Source organism: Sminthopsis crassicaudata, chromosome 1 (assembly GCF_048593235.1).
Source record: "Sminthopsis crassicaudata isolate SCR6 chromosome 1, ASM4859323v1, whole genome shotgun sequence".
NCBI lineage: Eukaryota > Metazoa > Chordata > Mammalia > Dasyuromorphia > Dasyuridae > Sminthopsis > Sminthopsis crassicaudata.
In genome coordinates, this window is record NC_133617.1 from 281588610 (window position 1) to 281608851 (window position 20242).

Here is a 20242-nt window from a genome sequence, read left to right on the forward strand (position 1 = left end):
GGTTTGTTTCCATTTGCCACTAGACAACCCCCTCCCACCCACTCACTCTCTAGGTAAAGCCTTCACCTTTAATGATAGGAGCAGGCACATAACTTGATCAGAAATGTGTTCAATAAAGCAAATATCAATTTTATGAGAGACATTTTTATTAACAGATCATTAGAAAAATAATCATGGTAGAGACCTGAAAAATAGGGAAAAAGGAAAAAAAGATTAAAGCTTATTCAGTTTAAATACATTAGCTCAAATCAGCATTGAAGACTAAATTTATCAGACACAAGTGATTTTGGGGGGAAGTAACCCATGAGTTTAAAATGTTCTTTAAATCTGTCCTTTAAGCATGAAACACTATACATAATCCATAAAAAAAAAAAAAAAAACCAACACACTGCAGTCAAAACCACCCCTTCAAATAAGACCATCTGATTTAATGATCTCTGCCCAACTTACTTATTTACTGAAACTTAACTAAAAATATTAATACTGGTTTCTGCCCCAAATATCTGAAACATAACTCAAGTCTAACAATCTAGTTGATAAAAACTGAAATTTGATTTAAATTTAAAAAAAGTTAAATTTTTAAGTTTCCTCTAAGATGCCTGAAACTTACCTTTAGTTCATTCTTCTAATGAGCCTGTTGATCTGGTCTTCCCTGTTACCAGCATCTCCCCCTTCCACAAAATGTGTAGTCTTTTTCTTCATTCCACCTCGTGGAGAAGACAATTTGAAGGGCCACAGGAAGTTGTTAGCAACTTTGAAGTGCTTGCCAACAGTGTAGATCTCATGAATCAAGTCCTCCATGCAGATAATTCCATATTTACCTGAAAATTACGTGGGTTATTACTGTGCTCACCATCAGAGATAACTTTAAAAGTTCAAAGCAATGATATGTTAAATTTTTTTATACTTGAAAAATATCAGTAGAATTCACTGGTGAATCCAACTCAAAACATTTCATTTTACTTTAACATACAGGTATAGGTACAGAGCCCAAATCTTTTTGTCTATTGGGAAGTTTCAGAACTGGGATCTAAGTTAGAATCCTAGTTCTACTACTATTACCCTGTATAAGTGGGGGCAAGTTACTTCTCTTGCCCATTTAAGCTTTGTCTTCTGTAAATTAAACAGATAGTATCCCTTTTTACTCTAAATTCTACAAAAATCCACCTAAATAGATCAGACTCACCAAGAGATTTTGCAATAAGGGCATTATCAGTCAAGGCAATTCTCTGTTTCTTGATCTTGCCATAACCACGTTTGTAAATCAAGTCATTCACAGACTTCAGGTTTGGGTAACTGAAATAAATAAAATAAAAATGGGTGTGCATGCATGTGTGTTCTTGTCAGTAATGGAATTACTTTATTAATAGAAAAGAAATTAAAATAGGAAGAACTCTTTACCCCCATGCAATGTATGGCTCCACAATCCTCAGCATGTTAATTGAAGCCTTGTTAAGCTTAACAAAAGTTCCATTGAAGATTTGGCGAAGACGAAGAAGCTGCAAAACTTTTCTGACCTTTGGGCTAACACCATTGATACTAGAGTGGAAGAGAGGGTTAAAAAATTGATCAGGCTCTTTTCTTTTAGTGACCCATAATTATAATAAAATCGTTGTGGTTTTAAAGAATATGAGGGGCAAGAATACATGGTTCATTCCAAAAAAGGTTTTTTGTTTTTAAACATTTCTTAAACCAGGGAATAAAATCAGTTGGGATACAAAACTAAGTATTTCATGAATAAACTTCAATCCCCAAGCCAGAATTCAACTTACCCTCGGATTCGGATCACAAACGCTAACTTGGGTTCAGCAGGTACATAGTAGTTGCCAGCTTTGCGTGCCATTCTAGCCAGCCGGATTTCACTTCTATACATCTGTCTGTACTCCTTATGATAGGCTTTAGCTTTTTCATAGATAACTTTTCTCCGTATTTTACGGAGCTGAAAAAGAAATGTACACATGTCACAAAATGCCTTTCTTAATATCCAAAAGTGAACCACCCATTTTAAAATTCAATCCCAAGTATATGTCTATTACAACCTTCAAAGTTTTAAGTTTTTTAAATCATATAAATAAGTGTAACGCTATTAATTACCTTTTTAATAGCCATTTTCTTCTTTAGGCGTTTGGCCTTCAGTATTGCAAAAGCTTTTCGCTTTTTCAGAAGGGATTCTGGAACAGATGGTAACTTCTTCTTTTCTCTATATTTTCAAAATAATAAATAATTCTGACTAGGGTTTTTCTCTCAAAACAAAATCTAATAATAATGGCATCCCTAAACACAACTCACATACATAGTACCATGGATCGTACAGGGAGAACTGAGTTCCATATCAGACTCAGACACTAGCTAAGAAGGGATCCTGGGAAAGTCAATTAATCTCTACTGCCTCAGTTTCCTCATCTGAGCATTTACCTCACCCCTTTGAGAAGAACCCAGCATATATTTGAGACACTATATAGACATAAGCTATTATTACAACTACTATTTCTCTAACATTCTTAAGCGTATTCTGTAATTAATATTACAGAATTGAATAAAGAAGTCAGAAGCCCTCTTCATGACAACTCTTCAATGCTGTCTTAAGTTTGCAAGACCCTTTACAGATATCATTTGATCTTTACAAAATGTTGCACGGTAGTATTATTTCTCCACTTTTAGAGTTGAGGAAACTAAAGCTGAGAGGCTAAATGGATTGCCTAGGGTATCAAGCTCAATACAAGTCCACTATCCAAATGGCAGGTCCTGGAGCCGGGAAGAACCGAGGTCAGAGTTCTCTCCAACAGGTACTAGTTATGCCACCCTGGGCAAGGCAAAACCTGTCACAGTCCTAGACAAGACTTCGATCAGAGATCTAGTTCCCATAGCAGATTTTTTTTTTTTTTACCACAGATAAGGAATCCCAGTTACTCCTTTAACTTACTATTATCCAATAAGAGCTATATTATTCATTATGTGGCAAACACAAGTTCAATCTGCCTTTAAATAGCTACTCATTTCATCAAGGGACTAAACACATACCTAATACACGGTGAAAAACAGGGCATTGAGAAAAGGGATGCTTGGGAATTTCTATTTCCGTACTCAAAAAGGTCTAAATTCACTAACACTAAAAACGCAGAACTGTCAGAACTAATTTCCACCCGGATCCCTTCCAAACAAAAACATTTGGCTTTAGAGTTCTAATTTTCATACGTCTAAGTATTTTAAGTAACACACCGACCACCCTCCATCCCAACTCAAAGTGCCTACTACATGCAAAACACTTAATGCTACTCTTTCCTGTAAATATTTTACAAGACCTTAACGCCATGTGGGCTGATTCAGAGGAACGAACGCTCTGGACTTCAGGAAAAGCCAGGGGCTTCCAAACACGGGCCACGGTAAGGCCTTCTGGTCACAACTCAAGAGCAAAGGAAAAGGCGGGCGATCCGAGGCAGCGGGAAAGGAGACGCCCGGGTCCCCGTAGGACCTCATAAAGCTCCGGCTTTTGCCACCCTAGGCCAAACCCCGTTGCAGGTTTACTCCCAATTCCTCCCGACCCCATTCGTCCTCCACCCCAAAGCGCCCGCATCCCAGCCTGGCTTCGAAGTATCCCGCGTTCAAAAGAAAATAAAGTTATATGAGTAGATAACATATGGTCTAAGCAATCGCCAGATGGAGGGGATATGGGCAGATAGGCTTAAATTTTCGAGGATGGAAAAGGATTCTAAAGGAGAGCAGCATTTACTTACTCTGCGCCCGCCATGATTCCAGCCGGAAAAAGAGGAAGTACGCGCATGCGTACTGAACACTTAAAGACTAGGCAAGTGTTGGGGTCCTAAAATTGTAGGTGTCTGAGATAGTGCCTGCGTATCAAAGAGGCAGATTAGATTGCTTTTGAAAGCGGAAATCGAAATTCAGATAATGACTGATTGAGGACTCTTCTGACGACACTATTGAAGAAAACAGGTACAGGGAAAAAATACAATTGAATTTTTCTATCAAAATATTTTCATTTTGGTGTTATCCTGCTTGACAATCCTAAATCTCTGTTTAGCATTCATTAACTGTGTTTGGTTATTACAAATTGAAAGGGGAAAAAAAAAAAAAGACTTCCCCTTCCTTCTAGCTACCTAGTTTCTCGGAAACTACACATCCCAGCATGCTTTTCTCGCGTTCCTGCCCTCCGGACAAGAAGCACAGCATGCTGGGGATTGTAGGCAGATTCAGGAGTTGGAAGATAAAGGCCACAACGGTGGTTCCATTTTAGGGATGGCGGCGATTAGGCATTGCTGCAGCGGATATGCCAGTTACTGCCTCTCCAGCTCTGCCAATACTAGTTATGGGTTCGGCAGGCTCCTGTGGAGCTCGGCCGAGGCCCTTCCTTCCCTCCTCCCTGGCTGGCTGAGGTGTCCCCCTTAAGAGCCTGACCCGGGGCGGGGGGAGTGGCAGTGAGCCTAGGCCAGGCCTGCTCTGGAAGCCGGTGTGGCTGGAAGGGGTCGGGTTCGGAGCCGAGAGGCCACTAAAGGGGATGGCGGTGGTGATTTTCATGTCTGGGGCTGCGGGCAGGCGAAGGCCGGGGCACCCCCTATCGCGAGGCGTGAGCAGGGAAGGGAGGTACGAGCTGGCTAAGCGACTACGATCCGAGCCTGCTAGAGGGGTGCCCCGGCGCGGCGGCCGCTGCTGCAGGGAGGACTGGGGGCTGGGCTACGGTGGGGGGCGGGGTGCGCCGTTGGGGGAGGGGAACGAAGGAGAGGGGGCGGGGGAGGAAAGGAGAAAGGCGGGGGGAGGGAACGAGAGCTGCTGCTGCTGCCGCCGGCTTTTCCCCGTCCTGGTTTATATAGCGCAGAGCGTGGAGCCCGCTCAGTGCGCGCGGGCTAGCCTGTGAGTTGCAAGCTGCGCTTTGCTCCGGACTCCCGGTGCCCGAGTGACAGCCGCGGAGCTGAGAGGGGAACGAGGGGGTGGGCGACACGAGACCTCTGGGGGGCCTGGCAGGTACTGGGGGTGCTTCAAGCCGTTGGGCTGCTCCTGCCTCCGGGGAAGGACTGGCCACTTTCTCCGGTCCCTCTTCCGTACCCCGCTCTTTAAAGTTGGGTTAAGTTGACAACTCCTCCTGCGGCCGGCCTGCGAGTCCCGCCTCTGCACAGCTCTTGCGGGGCCAGGGCGGTGCGGCCACAGCAGCAGCAGCTACAGGGGCAGCTGGAAGCATGAGGGCAGCTTAACGAGTGGCTGTCACCGCTGCCGGACCCCGTGCCCAGGCAGCGACCGGAGCCCGGCCGAGCGCTCCTAGGCAGGCGGCTAGCCAGCAGAAGGCGGCCTGGGGTGACTGCACCCTCCGGGGGGGGGGGCAACAGTGCCTAACTGGGCAAGGGGGTAGTACAGCAGAGAGCGAGCGGCAGCCTCGGAGCAGCAGCAGCGCCCCCGTCCCCCCAAAAGTCAAGGAGGCAACTTGGGGGGAGGGGGAAGTTAGGTGCGGGGTCTCTTCTCGGGTCCTTCCTTCCCTTCCCCGGGAGTTCCTCGGTCTCAGAGGAAGGTGGCACTCAGCCACCTCCCGGGGCAAGGAGCCAGGAGGGTCCCGCAGCCGCTCAGCTGCAGGAAAGCAAAAAGGCCGGGGTCGGTCCGTGCGGGTGCTGCTGCTGCTGCTGCTATTGCTGTCGCGGGAGCTGCGCTGGGCTGGGCGTCGCGATGAATATCGTGGTGGAGTTCTTCGTGGTCACTTTTAAAGTGCTCTGGGCATTCGTGCTGGCTGCGGCCAAGTGGCTAGTGCGGCCCAAAGAGAAGAGCGTGGCAGGACAGGTGTGCCTGATCACCGGGGCCGGCAGCGGCCTGGGCCGCCTCTTCGCCCTCGAGTTCGCCCGGCGCCGGGCTCTGCTGGTTCTGTGGGACATTAACACCCAGAGCAACGAAGAGACGGCGGGCATGGTGCGCCACATCTACCAGGACCTGGAGGCAGCTGATGCCGCTGCCCTTCAAGGTAACCCGGACCGGCACCCCATCCTCCCCGTCAACCCATTCCTTCTGTAGGGTGAAACAGCCGGGTAGGGTCCTTGCCTCCCTCGGGAGAGAGAAAATGGATCTGAACTAGAGTCCTTCCTTGTAGCCCTGTCCTGAAAAGTGAATATAATTTACTTAAAGGACAAAGCAACTCTATTTGGTCATCTAATATGCTGCAATCTAAAAACAAAACTGGTGTGCTAATTGGATCTTAATTGGATCTCATTTAGTTCCTAAGGAAAGAATAGGGTTAGTGAGAACTCTTTGCCTACTTAAACACAGCTCAAAGAGACTTGTTACAAAGTGCTTAAGGTCCAAGGGGAATTTCTCACCCCCATATGAAATGGGAAGAGTAGGTATTGTTGGGAAGTTGTTCTGATTGCAGGTATCTAGTTTGCTACAGTGTAGCATCATGCCTTATTATATTGTAATCCTAAAGCTTGGTCTAGGGGCAGGATTAATTTCATTGTAACTTTCTGCACAGAAAAATGTTCAAATTGATTCACTAAAGATCACTTGTGTACGTATAGATGCACATATATACACGTGCAATATATTATTGCCACATGATTGAATATCATTTTAGATTTGAGTTTTATTTTTGAAATCTCTTTGGAGTTACCTTTGGTAACTCCAAAGAAACCACGGCATTATAAACAATAGATGTTCTTAAATTTTATTATTTTTAAACTCAGTTCCTGATCTAGAAACTTGATATTCAATTTCAATTTTTTTTAATGAGACAGTTCAGAGAAAGGCATAGTCAGATACTCATCCACCCCTTCAAGGAAATGTACATGTAGAAGTAAAATGAAGAGTGTGTTTTCAGAAATATGAATCGGGTTGCTTTTTATGCCAGGAAAATTAAGATACAAAATGTAACTTTAAATATTAAGTTGCTGATTATTTGGGGTCATAAAATCTAGATCATATCCTTCTTTGAGGAGAAAGCTTAATGAATAAATGATTATTTTCTAATAGAGAGATTTAGTTTAAATGTCATTTATCCAGACATTAGCATATGAAAGTTTCATATTCACCTGAGATGTTGACATGTGCAAGAGCATCTTTTTAAAAAGCTGGTTTCTCTAGTGAAGACTGATAAATCTCCCTTATAATAATCATTTTCTGGGCACATATGAGACATATTAATATTTCTAAGTTTTTTCTTCTGGATGTTGAAATAAGTTTCTATTTTGAAGAACTTCATATTGGTTGTGAGAGAGTAAGAAAAGAAAAGCAAGAGATTTTGTTCCTCACCACCACCAGTTCCCAGAAAAGAGGAGGGGGAGAAACTTTCTGGGATGAAGTCAGTTGTTTCCAGGTGTTTTTAGATCCCAGTAAGCTGTTTTCATATAGTTCAGGATACTGAACCTTATTGCAGATGGTGTGGGGTTTATTCTGGCTTGTACTATGCTTGTCACAATTATGTTGCTTTCTCTTAAGTAAAAGTATGCAGTAAATTGCTATAATTCTTCAAGACTGTTGGGGGGGAGGAGAAAAGCAGCTGTAACTTTAATAATTGGCAAACTTTTTTTGTTTATAGAAATTGTAGCTTGTTGTAGTATTTTTGTTTTGTGTGATTTTTTTTTTTTTATCGAATTACCACACCAGTCACTTTTCTCTCCTTGTTCCATTCTTTTTCCTCATCTGTCTTCCTGAGAACAGCTGGAAATGGTGAGGAGGAAGTTCTACCTCCCTGCAATTTACAGGTTTTTACCTACACCTGTGATGTGGGGAAAAGAGAGAATGTCTACTTGACAGCTGAAAGAGTCCGGAAGGAAGTTGGAGAGGTCTCTGTCCTGGTTAATAATGCTGGTGTGGTCTCTGGACATCATCTCTTGGAATGCCCTGATGAGCTTATTGAGAGAACCATGATGGTCAATTGCCATGCACATTTCTGGGTAAATATGAATATGTTTGATTTATGTCTTTTTTTTTTCTTTTTATGGAATGATTGGGAAGGAGAGAAGATTTTGACACATGATTAGCATCTATGTACCATCTTGTCAGTATAAAACAATCTTACAAATTATTATTTGTTTATAATACTTCTGCATTAATGTCAACATTGAATTTTTTTTTATATTGAATATTTTGTTGACTTATTTTGTTTTACAAACTAGGTACCTAATAAGAAGGAGAGTTTTCATTAACATTATACATATATGCAATATTGCCCTAAAAGCAATCAGGTATAAATGAAATATTGGTACTTTATTTTTCTTTATGGTGAATTTTTATGAGAATAATTTTTTTGTTCTTATACACTTCTAAAGTTTGAGTTCAGCCATTCAAATTTATTGATTTCATATACATACACATATATGTGTGTGTATATATATATATGTATATATATGTGTGTGTGTATATATATATGTATGTATGTGTATATATATATATACATATATATGTATGGGTGTATAAATATATATATATATATATAGTGTGTGTGTGTGTGTGTGCAGTTTGCTTGAGATTCTGAGATCAGCATTTGTGACCCAACAGAGAACTATTCTGATTATCAGAACCATTCTCTCAGTTAACATAGATTGAGCATCCACAGGGTACATGGCAATGTTCAGCACCAAAAGTAGCCCATCAACTCCTTCTCCCAAGCCCAATCTAAGGTCACAGCAACTTTGAAAGTGTTCCATGTGTAAGCATAGAAGTTATCTCAATTCTGGCAGATAGTCACTATTGCAAAGAAGGGGACAGGTCTAGCCAAGGATTTTCAAAGTTGTCATAGCTCTTAACCAACAGAGGGGCTGCTGCAACATCTAAGGAAGTAATAGAAGGATTCTACTTCAACTTCCATTAGACTACCTCTGAAATACCTTAGTAGTCCTCATGTTCTATAAGCATCCAGGGATTGGAGCAGAAGATTAACCTATTTCAGAATACTAAAAGATTTAACCTCTTTCTGACTGTTACTTTTCCTTCTATCCTTTTTAGACAGTTAAAATTTAAGGAAGAAATGCGAAGGGATGTAGAATTTTTTGCCTTTCTTTCAAGCATATATAGTATATAAGACATATATAGCAAGATATAACAAAGAATTTTCTTTCCTAATAGGGTACATTAAACATCATTAATTTATTAGAGTAACTACTTGAAAAATTGTGTTTTTGCTGCCCAAATTCCATTTTACACATTGGACTATTTTGTATTCATGCTTCAGTTAAAAGAGATGTGTGTATATGTGTCTCTATAAATGTGTATTTGCTCATACACACAGGTATATTTTTAGATGGAAAATTTGTTTCATAGAGATGAACTTAGAGGTGGCTTTTATACTAATATTGCAAAAAATTAATAATGAGGTACCTTTTTGTACATTTTTTAAAGGGGCAAAGTGATTTCAAGTTAAACTATATTTCAGTAGCATATTTGATAAAAGGGAAGTGATGCTAGAACAAGCTGTAAACTTTGAAGCAAAGTAGCAAGGAGGGTAATACAGAGAGGTAAAAGAATGTTTAAAAAAGTGGTATGCAACTAACCAAAGGTCGTTTTAGTGGTGTATACACAGGATTCCCAACGATGTATTTTGTAATCCATTTTTATTTTCAAATTAATATTTGATGTACTTAGTAATCCTCTTTTAAGTAAACCAAAGTACTCCGATTTGAGATAACAGGACTTCACAGACTATGCAAAAAATGACATAAACTTTAAAGAATAACACATGAAGCTGCTTTGGTCTCCACTTGAATTTCACCAATTGTTCTTTTATGCCATAGAGAAAGATAACAATAAGAAAATAAATTAGAATAGGACAAGATACTCAATGGGCTAGTAAACTGGTGACAGTTAAAATTAGATTGTGCTTTAACCTTTGAGGTGATGTAAGATATGTTGCATAATCATTAACTTGAATGACTGCTAAAGACTGAAATTCTATCGTTCTGCTGTTTTAGAATGTCATTATATTGTAAACCTTTAAAATTTCAAATGGATTTTTTATATTTTAACAATGCATCCTGTTTTAGGGGCTTCCATAGCTACCTTGGCCAGGAAAATGCACTCAAGTTGAAACACTGATAATTCTATGTTTCTTTCTGCTATATGGAAAAATTGAGCCAAATATTTAATTGTAAAAATTACATTTAGACAGAATTTGCATTTTAAGCAGGAGAATATTGGCTTTCTAGAATCATTGATGTTCTGGATGTTACTTAACTACAGAATTTAGGGAGTTTTTGGAAGCTTTGTCAATTATGACATCACTTCATATTAAAATATGGGAGGCTCCTGAATTCTCCAGCTGTTTTTGCCTTAGGCATCTAAGCTAAATAAATTCTTTTCAATATTGAGTCAGAGCATTATAAAGATGCTCTTTCCAAACTCTTGTACTCTTTTAATCTTTCAAATGAAAGCTGAGCTCTATCAATTTAAAATTCTGAAACAAAACTTTACAATGTATTTGGTTTTAAATGGTATCAATCTTAGTGACACTAGAATTTGACTTAATGCAAAAATTATGTTTCCTCATATGGTCCCAAGATATAAATAGCCACTGAATAAAGATATCTTTGAAGATGCTGGGTTTAATCCACAATAATCAGTGATGTCTCTTCTTTCAATTATATTTGGACATGGGAAGAGAATAAATACAGTTGAAGAAGGGAAAGGGGTAGAATTGTAAGAGGTAAAATTATTATAAAAAATAAGCCAACTAGACATAAGCTACATATGACATGTGACCAGGTGACCTTGAATTCTACCTTAGAGTACAAGTATCTGCCTTGACAGGGATAACTAAGAGTCTAGATCCTGACTCAGATCATATACACATATACACAGTAAAACAAAGTCCTCATGAAAACTTATATATTTAGTCCATAGAACATAGCTGTAACTCCCTGGCCTCCTACACCATGGCTCACTTCATTTGCTGAAATACTTTGAATTGGTTCTTTAAAGGAATGATATGACCTGGACTAAAAAAGAAAGGAAAAGGGAAGAGTGGGTGTCTATCTTTTTCTATATCTTTCCTGCTTTCCTAATTAGGTTGTAAACTATTTGAGATAGAGATTGGATCCTGTGTGTCTTTGTATCCTTAATTCCTTGCTACTGAATAGATTTTCAATAAGTTTATGTTGGTATGGTGTCCATTGTTTAAATCTTTAAAGGAAAATAATTTATATTAGAAAAATTAGAAAAAAAAGAATACTACAGTATTCTTTAACCTGAAAAGATAAGCATTTCTTTAGGCCAATAGTCAACAAGCATTGATTAAGCTCCTACCATGGGCTGGACGTTAGCTGCTATGTAAATTTTACAGTGTATCTAAACTAGAGTTCAATGAAGTTCTTCGTTAGTTGTTACAAAGTATGGAGCCAATGCAAAAAAAAATAAAATAAATTAGAAATTGTGATTTTGTTTCTTTTTGTTATTATATTGTTTTACAATTTCCTTGACTTACTGTGACCGACATTATTAATTACATTATTATTGGGGGGGTGATTATTGTGGTAATTGGTATTTAATTTATCAGTTTACTAGCCCAAGTGGTACTACCAAATTTCTGAGATTTGACTCAGCTGCCTAATATCAAATAGAAGAGTCAGTACTGTAGTTTGACCCTTATTGGGTCATTTTCAATTTATCTGATGTTAGAAATTTTAAAGATTGATGGTACTAGTCTTTGGGATTCTTACAAGTCTGTTATATGACTTTACATCTGCCAGTGTTATATTACCATTGGCAGCTTTCCCAGTAACCTTCTTTTGGTCAGCATTCAAAAAGTGATGGATTTTGAGTAGATCCTAGCCAGCATAATCTGTTGGGAAACAATTTAAGGTTATCATGAGACCTTGGACACTGTACATTAGCTAATATTCTTTAACTATGGAACAAGTATTACTGGAATGTATCACTTTGGGTTTTTCTTTACTTCATTGGATCATAAATGCTTGACATAAACTTTCATTGTTTTGAATATGGAAAAGTTTCTGAGTGGGGGATCTGCAAATCTATTTTCCTATTTTCCAAATTATTATTGGTATCTTTGTAAGAGGTGGGAAAATCTGCTCTTCCTAGGAGCAGCTAGCCAATGTTTATCTGAAGATTCTTTTTGGCCAAAGGACTACATCTGGCCATTATACAAGAGCAAATTGATCCTTGAATAACCAAAAGGGGGAAGCAAAAGCATTTAACTAAAGTCCTTTTATGTTCTATAGGAATTTTGCATGGTAAAAGACTAAATCTGTCAAAAAGCTAGTCAGTAATTTACTTCTATTGATATGGTAGGCAGACAAGATAATTGGTAGTTAATTAATAGTCCACTTAACTTAAAAGGTTTCACAGTTTTAAAATAGTAATTACTGAATTAGGCATTTATATCCAAATGTCTAAAGCCTATTTAGGTAAAATCCATTCAGAAAAGTAAAAGCAAGGTCTGAGTAATGAAGCACTTAAAGACATTAGTGTACCTAGATATTAAATGAATGGTCCCTGATCATTAATGTTTTCCAAGTTCTTGTGTGATTTACCTGATTTTAATCACAAGAATATTGTTCCATAGTTATAAGGAATCCAGTTTCTTTAAATTTAAGATAAAAATCACATTCCTCTGGGTAATCAAATGAAAAATTATCTTAGAGCTATTTAGTTGTTTGAACATTTTTTCAATACTAATATTAAGGATTTTAAAGCGTGGTATGCTACAGAATTTTGCTCTTGAGAGAATCTTCAAGAATTATTTAGCTCAACCCCTCTTCTGTTTACAGGTGGGAAAACAGACCCAGGAATGATAATTTTATTGAGGTTATGGTACATTGTACACCATTATTTATCTCTAAGCATAGCTGCTATAGACTTTGAATTTACAATTTCTTGAAAAGGAGGTTAGATACATCTTTTGAAAATTTAGACATATTAAGTAGTTGAATGTTCATTCTACCATTTTCATAGGCTTTAATTTTTAAACAAAGTTACAAGAATATGTCTAAGTTGGACTGAGTTGAGCTAAAGAGTAGGATTTTGCTGATTTACCAATAAATATTTACTGACTTGTCATGTGAAGTACAGCATTATATGTACAAAGTAACTGACCAGGAAGCTGTTCTCCCTTCAGTACACATTCCATTTTGTCCTATTGTGGAATGTGCTACTTTTCTAACTTCCTAAAAAGTTTTCATTATTTCCCATTTTCCTATATTTCCCTTTGTTTATAGTTAGAGATGGGTATATGCATTGCAGGCATGATCCATTCTGTTCCCAAGAAGAAGCTAATCTGTAGAAAAGTCAAAAGAAGGATTCTTGAACTTGTACTAAAGATAACATTGGTTGAATAGCTTTTTCAAAGAGCTAGCTGGCTGTGTAGAGATGATTGCCTCTAGTGTAGTGCTCAGCAGTTCATTAGCAGAATCTAGTGTTAATGATCTAGTAGACCTATAAGACAGATACTGAGGAATTCCTGACAGTATTCTCTTTTTTCCTCCTATACTAACTTTGCTTTCTAATTGGCACAGCATCTGATGTTCATATTTTCTCTTGAATTAATATTTGGCTCTAAGAATAAATTAAATTTGTATTGTATTAGGTATTTTAATCCTTATCAAGTTAACTCAATTTGTAATCCGATTTTTTTCCCTCCAGTATTAAATCTCCTTTTTTCTTTAAGATATGTTATTGGGTCATTGGAAACAAGGGTTGTTTGTTTGTCTATAAAGTGTGTTTCTGTGTTTCATGGAAATTTCTAATTTTATATTCTACATTAAAACAATATATAGGTCAGCAGCTTTCCTGTTTGAGAATAATTCAGAGATGAAAGCAAAAATAAATTAATTTGAATGGTTAATGGACATGAATAGTCTATTCTGATAGTTATTTGATATGCCAGGTATAATACATATACATATATATATATATATATACATATATATATATATATATATATGGTTTTAATGACATTGTACCTTGGATTTTTTTTCTTTTTTCTTTTCTTTTTTTTTTCTTCAAAAGGAGTAGGAGGATAATGCCCATAGTGCTTAGGCTCCTGACTTGCATCCTACTAAAATTCCACGAGGGGGAGTGTAGTCAGGGTGAATTTGTATTTGTATACATTTTCTTCTCATGCTTGACCCTGCTCGTCTCCCTATGAAACCATCATTCAGTTTATCTTTTTGGTTCCAAGTAGTTTAATATTTTAGTATTATTTAAAAGAAAAAGCGAAGTTCCTTTCAGAAATGACCAAATTCAGTGTTTTGAACTTTAAAATTCCATACTATGCATCTTGATTTTATTCAGTCTAAAGTTAGTGATTTCTTATAAAAGATAGGACTTTTCTTTTTTTTTTTTTTTTTTTTTTAAAGTGGCCAACAGTTAATTATTCAGTCCTATTCAGAAGAAGTTCTCTCTCCTCATTTTCACAATTCCATGGAGTGCTTTCTGGGAGGACTGTTGTTTGTTATAACAGAGTATATTTGTATACTATTTTAATGTTTGCTGAATGGTGTGTGTGTGTGTGTGTGTGTGTGTGTGTGTGTGTGTGTGTGTGTGTGTGTGTGTGTGTGTGTGTATAAGTAATCTCACTGGATCCTCATAAGAACCTGAGGAAATTATTATCTCCATTTTACAAATGAGGAAACTGAAGCTCAGAAAGCTTAAATGATATACCCCTATTCCTATAGCTAGCTCGGAAACATCTGAGGTAGGATTCAACTCATTTGAATTCAAGTCTTGTATCCCACCCACAAAACAATGAGGCATCTTATTAACATAAATTGTTGCAAAATGTTAATTGAAAAGGATTACAGGTTTTGAGTTCATGGATTCCAAACTTTTTGGAAATGAAACACTTGATTGCAAAGGCAAAGGCAATTGTACCATCTTCTCTGCATATAGCTGAAGTAAAGTGGAGGAGTAAGTCACTGGAATTTTGCAGTGGGAAGTTAGGGTACCTAAGGGATCATCAATATCAGGACAAAAGTTGAATGAAGAAACTGATCAAAACACTGCCCCCATTGGAGAAGGACAGAGAATGTTCTGGAAGTTGATAAAGATTTCAAGAATTTGGATTGTAGAATAAATTTGAATAGCATAAATTTTGAAAGAGTTATCACCAAGTGAGTTATGATGTTAAAATGGGAATCAGGCAGTGAGGAAAACCAACAGTAGTCTGGCTTCTCCACTATGACTAATGGGGAAGAGAGATATAAGAAAGTATCGCCATTGATATTTATTTGCATCCCTGCCTCTTTCTCTGAGCAAAAGTTAGTTTGAAAGATTGGGGAGTGCTGTGTTATTCATTCCAGAGTTCATATTTACATCCTGATGAACCTTTATCTCTTTGCCTTTTGGTAACTTTTCCTAATATCCTTTCCCCCCCTCATTTCTTCTCTAGTTTGGTGTCCTTGGTCCTTAGTTCTTGCTTGGAAATTCTATTTTTCCCTTTGTAATTATTCTAGCCCTTTGTAAGTTGAACATTTTTTGGCCACCTTAATAAAGCCAAACCAAACTTTAAAAGAAAGAAAGAGAGAGGGGAGGGAGAGGGGGAAAGAGAGGGGGAAAGAGAGAGGGAGAGAGGGAGGGAGACAGTAAGCAAAGAGAGAAAGGGAATACTTTGAAGTCATTTGGTCTAACCTGTGCTTGAGTGAAAATCCCTTCCATAGCACCTTCATTCTGCCCATTCTCTAAAAGGGTCTCTGGACTGTCTTCAATTCAGCTATTAAAAGTCTATGTAAGTGTAGATAGTAATTAAGCACAATTTTACCCACAATCAGGTGGCCTTGGAAAGAGTTACCTTTTGGCATCAATTTACTTATAATGTGTTGTGGTGTTTTCCTGTGGAGATTGAATCAGATTTACTTTTACATGTTCTGTTAGCTCATTTTAAATCCCTTTTATTAGCAATTTTTATCTTTTTGAAACAACATCTTTCAGAGTCTTATGTAACATTCATTTTTCTAACAGCTTTCCTAGAAGGGCATGTTGTCTAACTCTTTTTCATTTTATTTGTCTATAGTCTGCCAAAATATCAATTTATATCTTTTGGGGATTGCCTTCCCATGAGGCCTAAAGCTTAAAGTAGCAGACTATAGGGAAATTGTAATTATGTAAAAACTTTGAACACTTTGCACCAAATGCTGCTAGCATATGTTAACAAGTGAAGAAAATTACTAGAGTTTGCTTGGAGTTATGACACAGAATGTCACATCTATAGTTAGCCCAATTGACAAGTCATTTATAATTAATTCACAGTTGGAAATAAAAAACATTAGATTGTTGAGATTACTAAAAGAATAAAATGTAAAAAGTTGTAATTTTCACAGAACTATTTCAGGTACATTTTCAGAGATACAATGTTAGCAATATTGTTGTACTTCCATTTGTCACAAAGATATGAATCACTTTGGGGCAAATAATTTACCAGTAGGCTCGAAACAGTGAACTACTATATTTTTCTCAATGTTAATATTATATAATTTGTATCAATTTAAATGACGGAACCCAAAATAATGCTTTTCTTCAAATAAATGCAAAGGGGAATACTTTCATTATAATTTACATAAGCACAGGGGTACTTTAAGGAAGTTAAATTCAAAACAATTGCCTCTGATTTTGCTTTGTATGAATTGATAATTGACATACCCTATTGAAAATTTTGAATGGGATTTTTTTTTTTCTGTAAATGAATTAAATGTAGAAGAAATAAAAAAGCATGAGATGCTAGGCTACATTTGAAAATTTCCTTTACTAAATTTTGAATTCCTTGGTATTTAATGAATAACATAATTTTTGTTCTAATAATTTTTTAATTACTACTATTTCTTGAACTCTGCAACAACTATGTCAACTCATCTTCCTTCACTTTATCCTAAACCAGCCCATTTTCATATAATCATCCAGATCAGAGATATTCTAAACCAAGCACTTGGCTTATGTACATTGTTAGAAAAGTTAGCATAAGTTTCTAAGGGTAGGAGATAGGGATGCCCTACAAATTAGTGTTCATTTGATTGCTTTTTGCTTGATTATCTTTTCCCTGGATAAATATGAAGCATCGTATGCAAAAAATTAAATCCTTACTGTTAAAAACAAAATAACTAATGGAAATCATGATGAAAAAATTGTCTGCAATTTATATGAGATGAGAAACTGTTTGAGAAACTGTCCTCTTTGTATACATCATTCACAGCATAAAAATATTTTAACAGTTTGTGATGGCCTTAAATATTGGAATATGGGTACAGTTTTGATTGCTAACTGATTATATTGATCTTATTCCTTTTTACTGTGGTTTTCCTATTTGTTTTTAAGGAGACTTATGAAAGTAATAGAGAATAGCTATTATTTACCAGACATACCAGACATTTTATAAACCACCTTTTTTTTTTTTTAGGTTAGTAATAGGATTGTCATTGTGTGACATGTCATATAAAATGCAAATTATGTGCTTTAGTACAAATTTAAATTTGAATTCTTTTTAAAGGCTTGACAAAGAACTTGGAGACTGATGACTTGATAAGGTAGAGGGAATATCAAGAAAGTAGTTGATTGTTGTCCTCCATTCTCAAAGAAGACCAAAATGACATCACTATGTTGAAAGTCAAGTTACAAATATGTCCAACTGTAGTTAATTATACCAATATGAGCTTGAAATGCTTTGCCACAGGTTAGACACAAATAATCCATATGAACATTTGAGGTAACTTCTCTAATTTTGCCCATTTTGAAGTTCTTTTGAGCTAATTCAATTCTGCTTTGCCTTTAAAGCATAGCACCTTCTCTAATCAGGGTATGCCATGCTGGGTGGTATTGACTCAGTGTCTTCCAAGTCATACAGTGGATTCTAAAGATAATAAGGAAACACCTAGTAATTTGCTACTGACTTCAGAGGCAAGAGGAGTAGAGAGCAACTAATATGGCTTGAACCAAGTAAGCATATATCAATGTCAAAGACAAATGGTTATTTATAATTAGAGTAGTTCCAATTACTTTTTTTGGAAATCTGATTAAAGTACTCAAGAGTTGTATACTGATTTTGTGTTTAAAAAAAAAAAAAGTCATGAAAATCTGAGCCCTTTATTCTAGAAAACTATTTTGAGGTTTCAGAAATAGCTCCGAAGTGTATAGGGGAAAAAGCAGTTAGCTAGAGGGAAAGGAAACCTGAATATCACCCAAATTTAATTATTTTCAAAATTTTCATATGAATGATTTAATATAGAAGGAAACATGTATGCAATCATTCATGTCCAGCCCTTAAAATAAACAAAAACTTGTAAAATATGATATTCCATTCTTGAGGTATATGACATGGTTAAAAAGGAATAGGAAATAACATTTCAGAAATAGTATCAAGCATTAATTTTGTCTGATATAATTACTATAAACTGTAGAGAAAATTAAAAATGTAGAGACAAATGATGATTTCTAATCTGTGGGTTGAATTAACTATCTGATCTACCCTGTCAACTGATTATAAATAGATTTACTTCTTTAGACAAATGACTTATCTCTTTAGTTTTACTTTATTCTCATGTGTTGTACATAAACTTTCAGCTTCTAGCCTGAGGAAAAGGACAGTCTTCACTTTCTTTATATTCTCAGCACTGAACACAGAATATAACACTATAGTAGGAAGACTTATTGACTGACAGGGAAATTTGAATTCTGTGCTGAAAATAGAGATATGACTTTGTAAGCCATTAAAAATTCAATTTACTGATCGCCAAATGTAGACAGTTATTTTAATGAAATTGTTACCTCCTTAGATCATCCAAAAAAATAGGTGTTGCTCTAAACTCCATTTGGTGTGTTAAATTTTCATTGCAACTCATTACTCTTATGTTTAGAGTCTGGAATAGGGGTTCTAGATGTTTCTTGTATCATGCAACCCTTAGGCAGTCTATTGAAACCCATAGGATTCCCTTTCTGAATATTTTTAAGTATATAGAATTTTAAAAGAAACTAATTATATTGAAAATGAGTTCATCATCTCTAAATTAAGAATCCTTGATTTAGTCAAACCACCTCATATTATAAATAAGAAAATAGTTCCAAAGAGACTTATTTGTCCAAGATCACACATTAAGTTACTTAACAGTAGTGATTCCTTGTTCACATCATAATTTTTGGAAATACCACCCCTCCTTACCCAATGAACCTTCCTCTGCAACAAAAAAGTTAAGTAAAATCAATCAACACAGCGACCTTCCTTCCCCCCACCACCCACACACACTTCCACAAGCATCTTTACAAGGGAAAAAAAATGTTTATTGCAATTGGTGTTCAGCTTCACTTAGCGTTCTCTTTATATTACATTATAATTGTTATTATTTATATTGTTCTGGTTCTATTTACCTTGCTTTGGATCATTCATACAAGTCTTTTCATGTTTCCATGAATTCCTTATTTGCCATTTCTTATGGTGCAGTAATATTGTTTATACTGCAATTGATATACCACAATTTATTCAGCCACATCCCTTATAAGCTTACTTTGTTTCTGGTTATTTTTAGCTACTACAAAAAATGGTGCTATGAATATTTTACTATTCATGAGATCTTTCTTCTGGTTTTTTGACTTCCTTTGAATATATGCCAAAAGATCTGATGATCAAAAGCTATGAAGTTGAGTAATTTATCTTATATAATTCCAAACTTTTCCATAATGTGTAATGTTCTATTTCTCTAAAATATAATCGTTTTCTTGGGGAGCTTCTGGAGGCAGCCTTCCTTTCAGTTTAGTTCAATAATCCCAAAATGCAGCCAGGAGTTAAAGTCTAGATCCTCTATTGTGTCCTTCAAACTCCTGAATCTTTTCCTATGCCCGGTTAGCTTTAGTAGAAGCCTATCTCTCATCTTGACTCCTGAGAGCTCTTGTCCGAATGTCTCCAAATCCAAAGATTAGTCCTTCAGCCTCCAGCCTCTCGTCCTCTCCACTGTCTCCAGCCAGCACCACGATGGAATCTTGAATCACTGTTGACTCTGAATCTCCTAGAGTGTGGGAATCAGACTCTGTCTCCAAGAGTGGGCTTGTGGAAGCTCCTTAAAAGTATACACTCTTAAAGGTGTGAATCTCATGGAATTCTAGTAAATACATTATTGAACTAGAGAATTGTTAAGTACCATGCTAAATTAGATAATTATATTCATTCCAGTGACTTAGCACCTTGTAAGAATCCTAACATCTCCCCCTTTCTTTTGATTTAGAACATAGGGCAGCTATGACCTCCATGACTTCCCAAGGAGGTGAGATCCCCAAAACAGAAGGTGATCACATGTTCCCTGACTACTCAAAAAAGAAGTAAAAAAATCAT

General features: G+C 36.8%; 2 protein-coding genes across 3 annotated transcripts in view; one reads left to right on the top strand and one right to left on the bottom strand.

The window, feature by feature from the left end:
* Window positions 1–104: 104 nt before the first annotated feature.
* Window positions 105–3796, bottom strand: RPL7 (ribosomal protein L7). Of its 2 annotated transcripts, none has more exons than XM_074278879.1 (7): window positions 3735–3796; window positions 2095–2200; window positions 1773–1939; window positions 1402–1539; window positions 1187–1296; window positions 611–821; window positions 105–184 (listed from the first exon to the last, which is right to left on the bottom strand). In XM_074278879.1, exons 1-6 carry the CDS (start codon window positions 3779–3781, stop codon window positions 613–615), a joined length of 777 nt encoding a protein of 258 aa, XP_074134980.1. In that variant the 5' UTR covers window positions 3782–3796; the 3' UTR covers window positions 105–184; window positions 611–612. The 2 variants fall into 2 exon arrangements, with proteins under 2 accessions (XP_074134980.1, XP_074134981.1); XM_074278880.1 differs by lacking the exon at window positions 3735–3796 and adding an exon at window positions 3303–3328.
* A 974-nt stretch (window positions 3797–4770) lies between these two features.
* The window catches only part of RDH10 (retinol dehydrogenase 10), a 34237-nt gene continuing 18765 nt past the window's right edge, over window positions 4771–20242 (top strand). Inside the window, exons 1-2 of the mRNA XM_074278878.1 lie at window positions 4771–5956; window positions 7645–7880. Coding sequence (XP_074134979.1) covers window positions 5668–5956; window positions 7645–7880 — 525 coding nt within the window. The 5' untranslated portion in view covers window positions 4771–5667. The remainder of the gene's footprint in view (window positions 5957–7644; window positions 7881–20242) is intronic.